This window comes from Gossypium hirsutum, chromosome D08, assembly GCF_007990345.1.
Source record: "Gossypium hirsutum isolate 1008001.06 chromosome D08, Gossypium_hirsutum_v2.1, whole genome shotgun sequence".
NCBI lineage: Eukaryota > Viridiplantae > Streptophyta > Magnoliopsida > Malvales > Malvaceae > Gossypium > Gossypium hirsutum.
In genome coordinates this window covers 10,222,593-10,236,290 of record NC_053444.1, presented here as the reverse complement: position 1 = coordinate 10,236,290, position 13,698 = coordinate 10,222,593, and the positions used below count along the sequence as shown (strand labels likewise).

The following is a 13,698-nucleotide window of genomic DNA, read 5'->3' as shown; positions in this document are numbered from 1 at the left end:
AAAAGATTTTGCTTACAGGTGGGGTGATATGGTGAGAGAATATATGTGCTTAAAGGAAGGTGACCCTAAGGTTCTCAAGGCATATGATGTTTAAGACACAATAAATGCATATAAAGTGGGTTAATGTATATGGATATCGAAACCCCACGATAGGACACTGCCCTCCTCTTTTAAGGAATGTAACCCCCCGCTCGCCCACCTCGCTCTTCGTCTTTGTCTCTGGACTCGACCACCTGGAGCCTTTGCCCGTATCTATATTAATATCCCTTACCCCAAGACTCACCTGTTTGACATCCGAATTTGGCACCCACCCCTATTCTTTTCTTATTTTGCTGTAAAAAGGATCTTTTTTCCCAACATCTATATTGATATGTTTTCAACTTTCCCATGATCTTTCATCTTCAGTACAGATAAAGTTCGAGTTTGAGAGGTAAGAATTGTGGGGTCGCTTTGTAAGTGAATGAGAAATTGTCAGTCATATGACACAAATGAAGACGAAGAAGAAGAAGAAGAAGAAGAAGAAGAAGAAGAAACCAGAGGAGAGGTTCACCAGTACTAATAATGGCATGGAAGCAGCAGATAACAAATGCATAGCAAAGCACATGGATGATAATTAGCAATGAGGTCAGTTGCATGTTCATGTTGGCCGGCTCTTGCATGCTTTGTGGGTCTGAAACTTGATAGTTACCTGGCATTCGTACAATGTGTTGGAACAATGGCAGCAGCAAACATCAAACAAAGTTACAAAACTGTATTTGTAAGACTGAAGCAAGAAGAATCGAAGCAAAGAAAAAGCAAAGCAATGAACAAAATGAATACTCAGCAAAGTTGTAACTAAACATTACATCTTTTTCATTCAAAATTTGAATATATAAAAGAGTTACAAATTTTGGTTCATTTGACAGTTACCTAATGACATAACTACTCCCACTTAAACTAAACTAATACAAGCTTAAGTCAAATACAAAATAAGCTGACATATCAGCTTTTACATCATCAATCCAATCACAAACTTAATCCAACTAACTATTAAAGCTAGTTACAATCAAACTGAACTAAGTTACATCAAAACAAAACAGCAATATCAGTTGCTTCATTTGGTCCAAAAACCATTCGTGCGCACCAAGCAAAATGAGCTGAGCTCGATAGCTGCTGGTCTCGACAGTAGCATGCTTCCGGCTCCATGTTGCATTGCAGTCCAGCTTTCAACACTCCTCCTTGGACTGTATGCAACACATTCCAATTGCACTTCTCAAAGATTCAAATTGAGCAGCCCCCAAGGACTTGGTCATTATGTCAGCCAATTGTGCCCCTGAGCTGCAATGCACAAGGCTGACTTCCTTTGCTTATTCAGCCTCTCTAACAAAATGCAGTTTGATTTTAAAATGCTTAGTCTTACCATGGAACACAGGGTTCTTGGCTATTGCAACTGCAGACTGATTATCCACCCAAATTTCAGTTGCTTCATCTTGAGTTTCATTAAGGTCATGAAGCAGCTTCCTTAGCCAAATGGCCTGATTAACTGCTCCTGCTGCAGCAATGTATTCTGCTTCAGCTGTGGACTGAGCAACAGTTTGCTGCTTTTTTGAACTCCAGCAAAACATCCCCGATCCAAGTGTGAAGAAGTATCCTGAGGTACTCTTCATGTCATCGAGGGATCCTGCCCAGTCACTGTCAGAGTAGCCTTCTAGTTTCAGTTGGTTCCCACTTTCAAACATTACACCAAAACTAGCAGTGCCCTTGATGTATCTAAGGACCCTCTTTGCTGCCTTCAAATGTGCCTCATTGCAACAATGCATAAATCTCGATAACAGGCTGACACCAAACATGATGTCTGGCCTGGTTGCTGTTAGATACAACAGACAACCAACTAGGCTTCGATAGTGCCTCTCATCAACCCTCTGCTGATCACCACTGCTAGTCAGCTTTTCTCCTTGGGCCACAGGTGTGCTGACTGCTTTACAATTATGCATGCAGAATTTGTCTAGGATCTTCAAAGCAAATGAGTGTTGGCTGATGAAGATACCTTGATCAGACTGGTGAACTTCCATGCCAATGAAGTAAGTCATGATCCCCAAATCTGTCATTTCAAACACTTGCTGCATTTGGACCTTGAACTCATCAATGAGCTCAACTTTGCTCCCTGTCACAAGCAAATCATCCACATACAAGGAGACAATCAGCAAGGTTTCATGTTCTGACCTTTTAACATACAGAGTAGGCTCACTAAGGCTCTTCACAAATCCAAGTTTGGTCAGGTAAGCATCAACTCTGTCATACCAGGCCCTTGGTGCCTGTTTCAGGCCATAGAGGGCCTTTCTCAACTTATACACTTTGTCTTCATGTCCAACAACTTCAAAACCATCAGGTTGCTCGATAAAGATCTCCTCCTTGAGAAAACCATTCAGGAATGCTGATTTGACATCCAATTGGTGAACTCTCCACTGCTTCTGAGCTGCTAAAGCAAACAGCAGCTTAATTGTATCCAGTCTTGCCACTGGAGCAAAAGTCTCCAAGTAGTCCACACCATACTGCTGACTGTAGCCCTTCACCACAAGCCTGGCCTTGTGCTTGCTCAGTGAGCCATCAGCATTGTACTTGGCCCGGTACACCCATTTTACTCCTATGACCTTCTTGTGTTCTAGTCTGCTCACCAATACCCAAGTCTGATTTTTATTGATCATTTCCAACTCAGCTTCCATAGCTTTCATCCAGCTTCTGTCCTTGGCAGCCTCTTCAAAGTCTGAGGGCTCAATCACAGCAACATTGCACCTCTGATAGACATCAGCCAAAGTTCTGGTGCCCCTCACTGGTGTATCATCGACAGCATCATTACTTGGTCCTTCTTCTGCAGGTTCAGCAACCAAGTCTAACTGGTCCAATTCAGACAAGTCAGCCTCAACACCATTCCAATTCCACACCTTTTCCTCATCAAACTTTACATCCCTGCTGACTAAAACCTTCTTTGCTGTAGGATCATACACTCTATAGCCCTTCTTGTTGCTGCTGTAACCAACAAAGATTCCTGGAGCAGCCCTGCTCTCGAGCTTGGTCCTCTTTTCCACTGGAATAAAAGCATAACACACACAGCCAAACACTTTCAAGTGTGTTACCACAGGTTTGACTCTATGCCAAGCCTCAAAAGGAGTCTTATCCTTGACTGCTCTAGTTGGCAGTCTGTTGAGCAGATACACTGAGGTGTTGACTGCCTCAGCCCAAAACTGACTTGGAAGCTTGCCTTGAAACAAGAGGCACCTGGCCATGTTCAGTACAGTCCTATTCTTTCTCTCACAGACTCCATTCTGTTGAGGAGTATAGACTGTTGTGAGCTGATGGTGAATCCCAGTACTGTCACAAAGCTTCTAAAATCTCTCAGACACATATTCAGAGCCATTATCAGTCCTCAAGGCTCTAATTTTGCAACCTGACTGATTTTCAGCATAAGCCTTAAATTTGCAGAAGGCTTCAAACACTTCTGACTTTTGCTTCAAGAAGTAGACCCAGCACAACCTTGTTAAATCATCTATAAACAGGGCAAAGTACATGTTCTCACTGATTGAAGGTGTTCTCATAGGGCCACAAACATCAGAGTGCACCAATTCGAGCTTGTTTTGAGCTCTCCAAGCACTGTCAGCAGGAAAAGGCAGTCTAGCCTGCTTACCAAGCTGACAAACCTCACAAACATTCCCACTAACTTCAATTTTTGAAATGTCATCAACCAAATTCAGCCTATGTAACAGATCGATGGATCTAAAATTTGCATGGCCTAGTCTCCTATGCCACAAGTCAGTGCTTTCAACAAGGCTGGTGTATGCCTTTCTTTCTATTTGGCTAACATCCAGCATGAAGCACCTATCAGTCATAGAGACTGTGACTAACTCCAGACCATTCATATCTTGAACAATACAGCAACCATCCTTAAAAACCAATGTATAGCCCTTTTCAACTAATTGGCCTACACTAAGCAAATTCTGGTCTAAGTCAGGTACAAAAAACACATCTGAGATCAGCTTGTTACCTGAACCAGTGCTAATCAACACACTGCCCTTGCCTTTAGCCTCAATCAACCTACCATCTCCAATTCTAATCCTCGAGTGGAAGCTTCTGTCTAGGCCCTTGAACAGCTTCTCATCTGCTGCCATATGGTGTGAGCAGCCACTGTCTAGTAGCCAATCATTGCTGGCCTTGGTTGTGCCAACAAAACAAGTTGCTGTGAACACTTGCTCCTCCTGAGCTTGAATGTCCTCAGCAGGTCTAGCTTGTTGCAGAGCAGCCTCCCTCGGTTTGCCCTTGCACACCTTCTCCACATGGCCAAACTGCTTGCATTTTCTACACTGAATATCTGGCCTAAACCAGCAATACTTTTCTGAATGTGTTGTCTTCTTACAATGAACACATGGTGGGAACACCCTTTTTGCTTCATCTCTTCCTGACTTGACCCTTCTATTGTGCCAAGGCTTCTTGCCTTTTGCACTCACACTCGAGCCTTCACTGGCTTTAGCCTGGAAAGCAGCTTCAGGATTCTCCTCCTGCCTATTTGCCCTCCTTTGCTCAAGTGCATACAGGGAGTTTATCAGCTCAGACAATGAAATGGCTGATAAGTCCCTCGAGTCCTCAAGTGAAGAGATTTTTGACTCAAATTTCTCAGGGAGAGTTGTAATGACCTTTTCAACAACTCTGCTCTCTGTGAAGTCCACTCCCAGGAGCCTAATGCTGTTGACAATGGCCATTATCCTGTCTGAGTACTGCTTGATGGTCTCAGACTCCTTCATCCTCAAATTTTCAAAGTCTCTCCTAAGGTTGATCACCTGCTGTTGCCTTGTCTTGTCAGTCCCCATGAACTCCTCCTTCAGCTTCTCCCAGGCCTGTTTTGGTGAGTCACAGGCCATGATACGAGTGAATATCACATCAGAGACTCCATTTTGCAAGTAGGCCATAGCCTTATGCTTCTTGGCTCGCTCATCAGCATGCTGCCTCATCTGTGCAATGGTGGGATTGGCTCTCAATGGAGGTGGTTCAGCATCATTCTCGATCACACTCCAGAGATCATGTGCCTGGAGGTAAGTCTTCATTTTGACTATCCAAATGTGATATTTTTCTCCAGTGAACACAGATGGAGGAGGTGGAGTGAAACTCATCCTGCTAGACTGAATCCAAATGCTTCGATCTTACCAAATTTTGAACTTGCTGTTGGTTTTGATTCGAACACAACAGATTGCATACAAAGGCCCCTCAAAGACTCGGGCTCATGATACCATTTGTTGGAACAATGGCAGCAGCAAACATCAAACAAAGTTACAAAACTGTATTTGTAAGACTGAAGCAAGAAGAATCGAAGCAAAGAAAAAGCAAAGCAATGAACAAAATGAATACTCAGCAAAGTTGTAACTAAACATTACATCTTTTTCATTCAAAATTTGAATATATAAAAGAGTTACAAATTTTGGTTCATTTGACAGTTACCTAATGACATAACTACTCCCACTTAAACTAAACTAATACAAGCTTAAGTCAAATACAAAATAAGCTGACATATCAGCTTTTACATCATCAATCCAATCACAAACTTAATCCAACTAACTATTAAAGCTAGTTACAATCAAACTGAACTAAGTTACATCAAAACAAAACAGCAATATCAGTTGCTTCATTTGGTCCAAAAACCATTCGTGCGCACCAAGCAAAATGAGCTGAGCTCGATAGCTGCTGGTCTCGACAGTAGCATGCTTCCGGCTCCATGTTGCATTGCAGTCCAGCTTTCAACACAATGGAGTACCCCCCCTCCCACTTGCATTATCCCTGTTTCGCGGTGTATATTAACTACTCTTCTAATTTTCCAACATTTTGCTCGTGTATATCATTTACGGAAATGTACGTACATATACGTACGTACGTATGTATGTATGTATGTATGTATGTATGTTAAACTATCCGATAAGGAAGATGCTGCTACACGTTGGCCTCTCACCACTGAAACCAATCACATCCACATCGTAATCAAGCACGTTCACTGCCCACCTTTATTTTAATTATGACAAGGATTTGTCTCATACTTTTAGCGTATAACATTATATCTAGTGATAATAAAAGTCAAACATTAACACTTTGTTATGTATCTTAAAATTTAAATTTTAACACTTAATTAAATTTGTTGACCGTCATCAGGAGCAAATACGAGGGACAGGCAGGCCCAAAGTCAAAAAAATGAAAAATTATATTAATGTTCTTTAAATAATTGAATTAAAATTTTATATATTAAAATAATAAAAAAACTAAAAAATTTATAAATCAATTCCGTAACTCTAAAATTACATCACGTAATATATGGACCTATAGAGTGTGACTTAGATTAACTTTATTATATCTATTTCATGAAAAATCTAAATATTTATCAACATTTAAAACTCAAGAGTTGCATGTAAATTGTGATTGTAAACCGTTTGGACTGAAGTTAAGATTCCAAATATAAGTTATTGGAGGAATTAAAATCTTATCATTTTATTCAATGGTGTCCAACAAAAATTTCCCTAGGAAAGCGATGAGCAAAAATTATAGAGGAAGTCCCCCGTCATTAATGGATCAACAGTCATTTATTTTATAAATATTGATAAGTAACTGAGGTAGGAAAATAAACCAAAAATAGGGGCTGCAGCATAGGAGAAAAGGGAGTGTAGCACGTGACATGGTCTGGTCCAATAACGATAATAACTACCATAAGCATATTTTAGGAAATCCATGGTACGGTAATCTCTTACTTTTTGATATACATAACTCCTGAAAATTAGAAATTAGTAATAATAATTATTATGATAAAGGTAATAGAAAAAGGAGGGAAATTAGGGGATCCAATCATAGTAATTATTGTCTCTGGGGCTGAGAGAAACCTTCCAACTTTTAGCTTTCAAGTAGTCACCCCACCAACAATGGCTGCCAATTAAGCAACCCTTTGTGCCTACGCCCACTTTCTTTGCATCGGCTTGGCCAAGCCAATTTCCTTGTCTCAATTTCAGCCCCAGTACTCCCACTATTTCCTTCCATAACTTCACCTCCCTCATAATGCTTTCTTCTTTGAATTCACCTTCTAACGCTTGATCATTTTCACCATCTTCATCATCATCATCATCATCTTCTTTTTCTACAAGGTCCTCTCGGACTTCCTCTTCGCCGTCTTCGCTGTGGAAACCATCGGTGACATCCTTGAAAAGTGAAAGCCTAAGCCTGCCTTCACTTCGTTCTGCATGGAAGTAGGTATGGCAAGGAGGGATAGTAACGGCTTGAAGAACCAAACGGCCACCTTCTCGGTGAGACTTGACTTGGACGCCATTGGAACCGGTAATGGATGTTAATGGAGGTGGGAAGGTGTTGATACGACTCGTTTTTCGTTTCAATGAACTTTCCCTTGGTTTGGAATTCGATGGATTGTAAACCCCGGTTTGTAATGAAAGCAAGGAAATGTCGCTAACATCACTTCCAGTTTCACTACCTAATCTCTCGGTGCACATTTCAAGGCTTTTTTCACTTAGGATCGAAGCTGAACGCTTTACAAGAGGATGCACGTATACATTGTCATTTTGGGTAGAATATTCATTGGCGTTGGAGAGGGAGTGGAGGAAACTCCAGCCCCCCATGTCCATATTTTGATTGCCTATGAGCTTGGCGTCTTTTTCCTCGTTAGTGGGAGCAATGGAGGCAGGGGAATTTGATTTATGTGGAGCCAGTTTCAGACTCAAAAAACGTGGTTCTACCACCCTTACCTCCAGGCATGATTGCAACCCTTGACTCACACTTGAAGACATTTTTTATTATTGGAAAAGGTACAGAGATAACAAGGGAGAAACAGGGGAGCTTAAATGAAACTCCTCAACTCTTTTGGAGTTTTCTGAATTCAAATGGGGGTGGGGGGAGATGGAGATTGAAATGAAAGAGATAGCTTTCTTTTTATATTCTGATGAGGAAGAGAAAGAGGCAAGGAACAAAGCAATGAAGATGAATGAAAAGTGAAAGCATTGGGGATAATTTTATACTAGGAGAATTCAGAGACGGGGGAAAAGTCTTAACCTTTTAAGCCCACTAAATCTTTTACAATCTTTTTACTCTACCACACATTTAGGATTAAAAATAAGGGAAAAAGTACACAAAGCAACTATATGAAAAGTTGGATTGTATTTTGTTTTTTATATTTAAAAAATGGATAAACTAGTATTTATACAATAGATTAAAGAGTAAATTGGTCCTTTCTATTAAAAATTTTATCCATTTATTTTTATTAAAAATTGATAAGTTGTATGTAAACGGAGACCGCTATTTGGGAGCTTCTTTGTCGAGAGAGTGAGGTGAAATTTGTTCATATTTATCGTGAAGATAATAGAGTGGCAGACGGCATGGTATTGTTGGCTTTCAACAGTCAACTTGGTTTGTATGTTTTCTTGAACCCCTGATGGTGTTTTGCAAACATTGCAAGATGATTATTTGGAAGTTGCATTCCAATGTTTGATGTAATTCAGATTTATTTTCGTATTAACAAAAAAAATGATATGGTTGATGAAAAAACTAAATAGTGACATGTAACATGCTATGTATACCTCATGTTGATGTATAGTGACCAATTTTTAACTGTATAAATATAAGAATTTTTAATAAAATGATCAATTTACTTTTTAATCTAATATAGGGAAACCAATTTACTCATGTTTTAAATAGAAAGAGTAAAATACAATCACTCTTAAGTTAGGATTTCCATAATATTTTCACTAAAAATAGACAAGTTAATAGTTGAAGACAGCTACTCCAAACCCAAATTCCTACTTATGTATATATACATAATTTTATCTTTAAAATTTTAGTTTAACAAAAGAAAAAGAAAGTTAATATGAGATGTAAGTTTTGTTTAGCTATTAAAAGAAACCCAACCAGAGCAACCACAAAGAAAAGAATCGACCCATTGCTTTTGTTTCTTCTAGCTTTGCCTATGCCATTCACTTTCAATTCTTTGCTCTATAATGACAACCATTTGCATTCACCCTTAGTTCACCATTGCAAGTTATGCATTCAACCATTTAAGAATAGAAGAAATGATGCATATATATATATTAAAATTCAAAATTTTTTATACTCCTAAAATAATTTTCTTGCTTTACTTTTCTATATAGGCTTATGTCACATCCTCGATGAAGTTCATATATAAATAAAATGATTTGTTGGTTAAAAGGTTAAAGTTAAAGTTTTGAATTCATTAATTCAAATATTAACATTTTAACATTTTTATTAATTTATAAAAAATGAAAAAACAAAAGAAAAATCCTAATTTTAAATAATCACTTTGCTTTTTCATTTCTAACCTTTATAATAGACAAATATCATATATTTTTTGGTAAATAAATGCTCCAAAAAAACAGTACGGACCGGTTTGTTTGCACAAAAATATACAAGCAAAAAAAAAATTAGGGTTCATACCAAATGATTTAAAAATCCTTAGTATAAAGGCCAAAAAAGTAGTTTCCTACTAACAAGTATGTTGGTTTTTAGTGTTTAGGAAAAGTTTCCTTATTTACATAAATTGTCCCCCCAATTTTCCAATGGAAACATATATCATAAAGAGGACAATAATGGTGGACGGATGACACATACACTCCTCTTTGTTCTTACTTCATAAGTTAGGTATCTTGCAAAAACTTGAACACAGAGGAGGCTTGTATTAATTGCATGTTAACCTTGATAGTAAGATTAGAATATTCTTTTCCTTCTTTTGTTTCTTAAAACATTCAACGGTGGAGATTTTAGATGACTCCTATAGTACTTCTCTTTTTCTTTTTAGTCACAATTATTGGACAAACCTTACTACCAAAATAGGCTATTAATTATTTCCATCCCATAATTATTACATATTTGCAAAATTTTGATTTTGCTAATTGAATTTTAATTCGATTAGTATTGACATTGTTATTAGTGTACTGAAACGCATTATCCTCCTATTTAAGGATTAGGGAGGGATTATGAGTAGTTCTAGATATTATATCAAAAAGAGCAAATATGATAAAAACCTATTGTTCAAAAAGAAAATTTTGAAGTTGGGTTTTTTTATACGATGATGATTTGAACTTAAATTATCTTTTAGGAAGATGAATACTTGATTAACAGGTCACTAGTTAAGTTTTTTTTTCTTTAATATTTCAAATCTCACCTTTTTATTTTAAAAGAACATTCCAACTAGAGCATAAACCGAGTTTATTGTAATTGTGAACATAATAGAGTTGTTATATCATAAAAGAACTAAAATTTAAAATAACTATCATAATTGTCGATTGAGCATTAATTCAATAAGCATTGTTACTATGACAACAACAAAGAGCACGTGAGTTCAAATTTGCTTAAACGTTAAAAAATTTATGAGTAAAAATAATCATTACATGAAAAAAAGTAATAACTATCACAATTATTTCAAGTTCTAAGAACTGCTCTCTAAGGAGGTAAGAACTAAGAATTTGTTAGTAATTAACAATGGAAAAGCATGCAAGATTAATAATAAACCACGATAAAAATTAATCTATAATCCATCCTTTAGGTCATGTAATTTGACATAATAATTTATTTGGCTCTTCAACTTTATAGAAAAACTTTATAGAAAAGTTGATTTTATCTCTTAATTTAATTTTTCATCTTTTTTAATCCTTAAACTTGCATTTTTTTGTCAAATCATCTCAAAATAGATGAAAAAATTAACATTTGTTAATTTTGCTAACGTTGCATACAAGTAAAAGACATGTCAACTTTTGATTCTTTTTTTTAATTTAAAAATTCAAAAACAATTATAAAAAGTATTTTTTAAAAATTAAAAATTATTAAAATTTATAAAAATAAAAATAAATATATTTTTTGATATTTTTTAAGTTTTGAAAAATTAATTAAATGCTAACGTGTCATTTATGTTGCAATCCATGTGTATGTCATGTCAACAAAGTTATACAAACGTTAACTTTTCCATCCATTTTGGGATGATTTGACAAAAATGCAAGTTTAAGGGATAAAAAAGGCAAAAAATTAAAATAACTTTTTTTTATAAAGTTGAAGGACCAAAAAATTCATTATACCTATTAATTTTGTCATATATGGTGTGGGCTCAATCCCTTCCTTTAGTACGTGATTTATATTTTCTTTCTTTCTTTTGTAATCTTATCCAACAATTTAAAATGAATAAGAGAATCATGCTAATAACGTGTTATAAAATAAAGAACAAAGAGAGAAGTATGTATTTTATTAATCAAATAGAATGTTTCTCCAAAGTTTATATATATAAACATAAAAAGTATATATATGTTACAAAATTCTATTCCTAATGAATATTAGAGTCCTAAAATACATCAAACTTTTTATCCTAATGGGCATCCACGTTATAATAAAATACTTATAACATTTATTAATTTATGGTTGACTATTTAATACACTACTAGCAAAATTTTTAGATTGAGTTGAAAAAGTAATGTGTGTGTCATTTTTTTTTATATTTATTTGTTTTGATTATACTATATAAACCCATGTCACCATTTCAACCATAGTTATCTATAATATATATATTTGGAAAAAAAAATTGAACTGAGAAGACTACTTTTTATTTTCTATCATATTACGAAATTCACATTTAAAAATAAAAAAGTTGAAGTACAATAAAAGTTGTGATAACTACACATTTAAAAATAATTATAATTTAATTTTCAATTATTAGTTAAAAAAATTTTGTTAATTTTAAAGTAGAGTTTTTACTTGAATAGAACTCTAAGCATAAAATATAAAAAAATTATGATAATTATAATTATTAGTTTTTAGACGTAAAAAAAAGGTTATTACTCGAATATAATTTTAAGCATCTTAATTACCACTTAATTAATATTACAGTTAATTATATCAATTAGTTATTATTTTAAATAATGTTACTTTGCATATTACATAAAATAAAACTATATTATAAGTTGAAGATGTTAAAAATATTTTAATTATAATTTAAAAATTTTCTATTATAATATTAGAATTGATGAGTTAATATATTTTAAGTATATTCAATAATTCAAATAAGAAATATTATTTTATATTAAGTAGTGAAATTGAAAGTATAATATTTAAAAATTGATTAAATATTAAACGTGTAAAATCACATGCAACGTATATCACATTAGAAATTAATAAATCTAAAAACTTCACTACAATTTATAAAATAATTTTCTTTTATTTATTACTTAACTTGATTTTAACTTTTAATTAATCATGATTAGTGTTAAACTATAACAAGAAATAGAGAAAATAACAGAACTTTATTAATCAAGAAGAATACATTTGAAAGATTGATGCATTTGTACAGAGACTGCTCATGCTTTTATATAGCAAAGCATGCTATTTACAGAGAACAAGTTAACAGCTTAACTAACAGTTAACTAATAGCTATAACAGATTAACTGACTGGATACCTTAAGAATGTTCATTTAATCCTTATTTAAGTGGTGGATTTCTACTTCCAAATTAATCATTACAAGCATGGCATTTGAACCAACATAAATGTTAAAATTAGCTCCATCTTTGAGTTAAGCATTTCTTTTTCACGGTGCTTTAAAAGTCCCTTTGAGAGAAGCGGCCACAAAAAGGCGCAACATGTAATAATATTTTAAAAAAGACAACAAATTTTGTATTCGTTTTGTTACCATTTCTAAAATTATTCATAACTCCATCGAAGTTAGAAATTGTTTTTAGACGGAATTAAATTTTATATTTTTATGATAGTAAAAATATAATTTCGTTATTTTAATAGCCTATATCTTTATAGTTTTTAGAGGATTAAGTCAATTTTTTTATCATTTTGGAGGGTAAAATGCAATTTTACCATATTAAACTTTTATAAATTATAAAGGGCCTAAATGGAAAATTTTCTATTTTAGGGAAGTCGGGGCCCCTGCCAGCCCCCCTAGGTTTGCCCCTATTCGACCATTGAATAAGAGGATAACGTACTTCAGCACACTCAAACCTATACCTTCTTGAACTAACAACAATATTGATACCAACCGAGTAAAGATTCAACTAGCCCAACAAATCTTATATTTGAATCTCAATATTTTATCCACCTTTCTTCAGTTCTTATTGGAAAAAAAAAACTATGATTTCATTTTTATCGAGAAATATAATATGATTATTTAAAAGTGTTGGTATATAATGACTTGTGATATAAGTTGTGCTTATATAATAAATTACAATTCGAATAAGTATTAATTTTATTTTCAACACCTTTAAAATCGTTATGTTATAAAAGTAGTATTAAGTGAGAATTGTGCATAACGGATTCCTCAGTAAAGTAAAATAAGTAATATAAATGATTAAAGAGAAGGTTGATGGATTCCAAAGAAAGTTGAATTAAGAAGTATGTTGTGATATATCATTCTAAGATAGGGACTAAATTATAAAAGTATGAAAAGTTTATGACTCAAGTGTAAATAATCAAAATTTTTGGGGGCAAGGTATAAATATGGGAAAGTTGAAGGACCAAAAGTGAAAATAACCCCAAAAGTTCTTGTGACACAAAATTTGTAAGTGGGGACCAAACTGAATAAGTGGAGAAAGATAAGGGAATAAATCACAATTTTATCAAAAGTGAATAGTGATTCAAGGTTGGATTTGTACAGAACTTTGAAGGGCAAAATGGTCATTTCTTAATTTGGATAA

At 34.6% G+C, this 13,698-nt stretch overlaps 1 protein-coding gene across 1 annotated transcript; it reads right to left on the bottom strand.

Annotated features, from left to right (window-relative positions):
* Positions 1 to 6,549: 6,549 nt before the first annotated feature.
* LOC107914615 (protein FANTASTIC FOUR 2) lies at positions 6,550 to 8,555 on the bottom strand. The gene has a single exon (XM_016843571.2). It carries the CDS (start codon positions 7,794 to 7,796, stop codon positions 6,837 to 6,839), a length of 960 nt encoding a protein of 319 aa, XP_016699060.1. The 5' UTR covers positions 7,797 to 8,555; the 3' UTR covers positions 6,550 to 6,836.
* Between the last annotated feature and the right edge of the window lie 5,143 nt (positions 8,556 to 13,698).

Bases quoted from the DNA above. Each gene is read 5' to 3' on its own strand.
- LOC107914615 (XM_016843571.2), bottom strand. From the start codon at position 7,796: ATGTCTTCAAGTGTGAGTCAAGGGTTGCAATCATGCCTGGAGGTAAGG.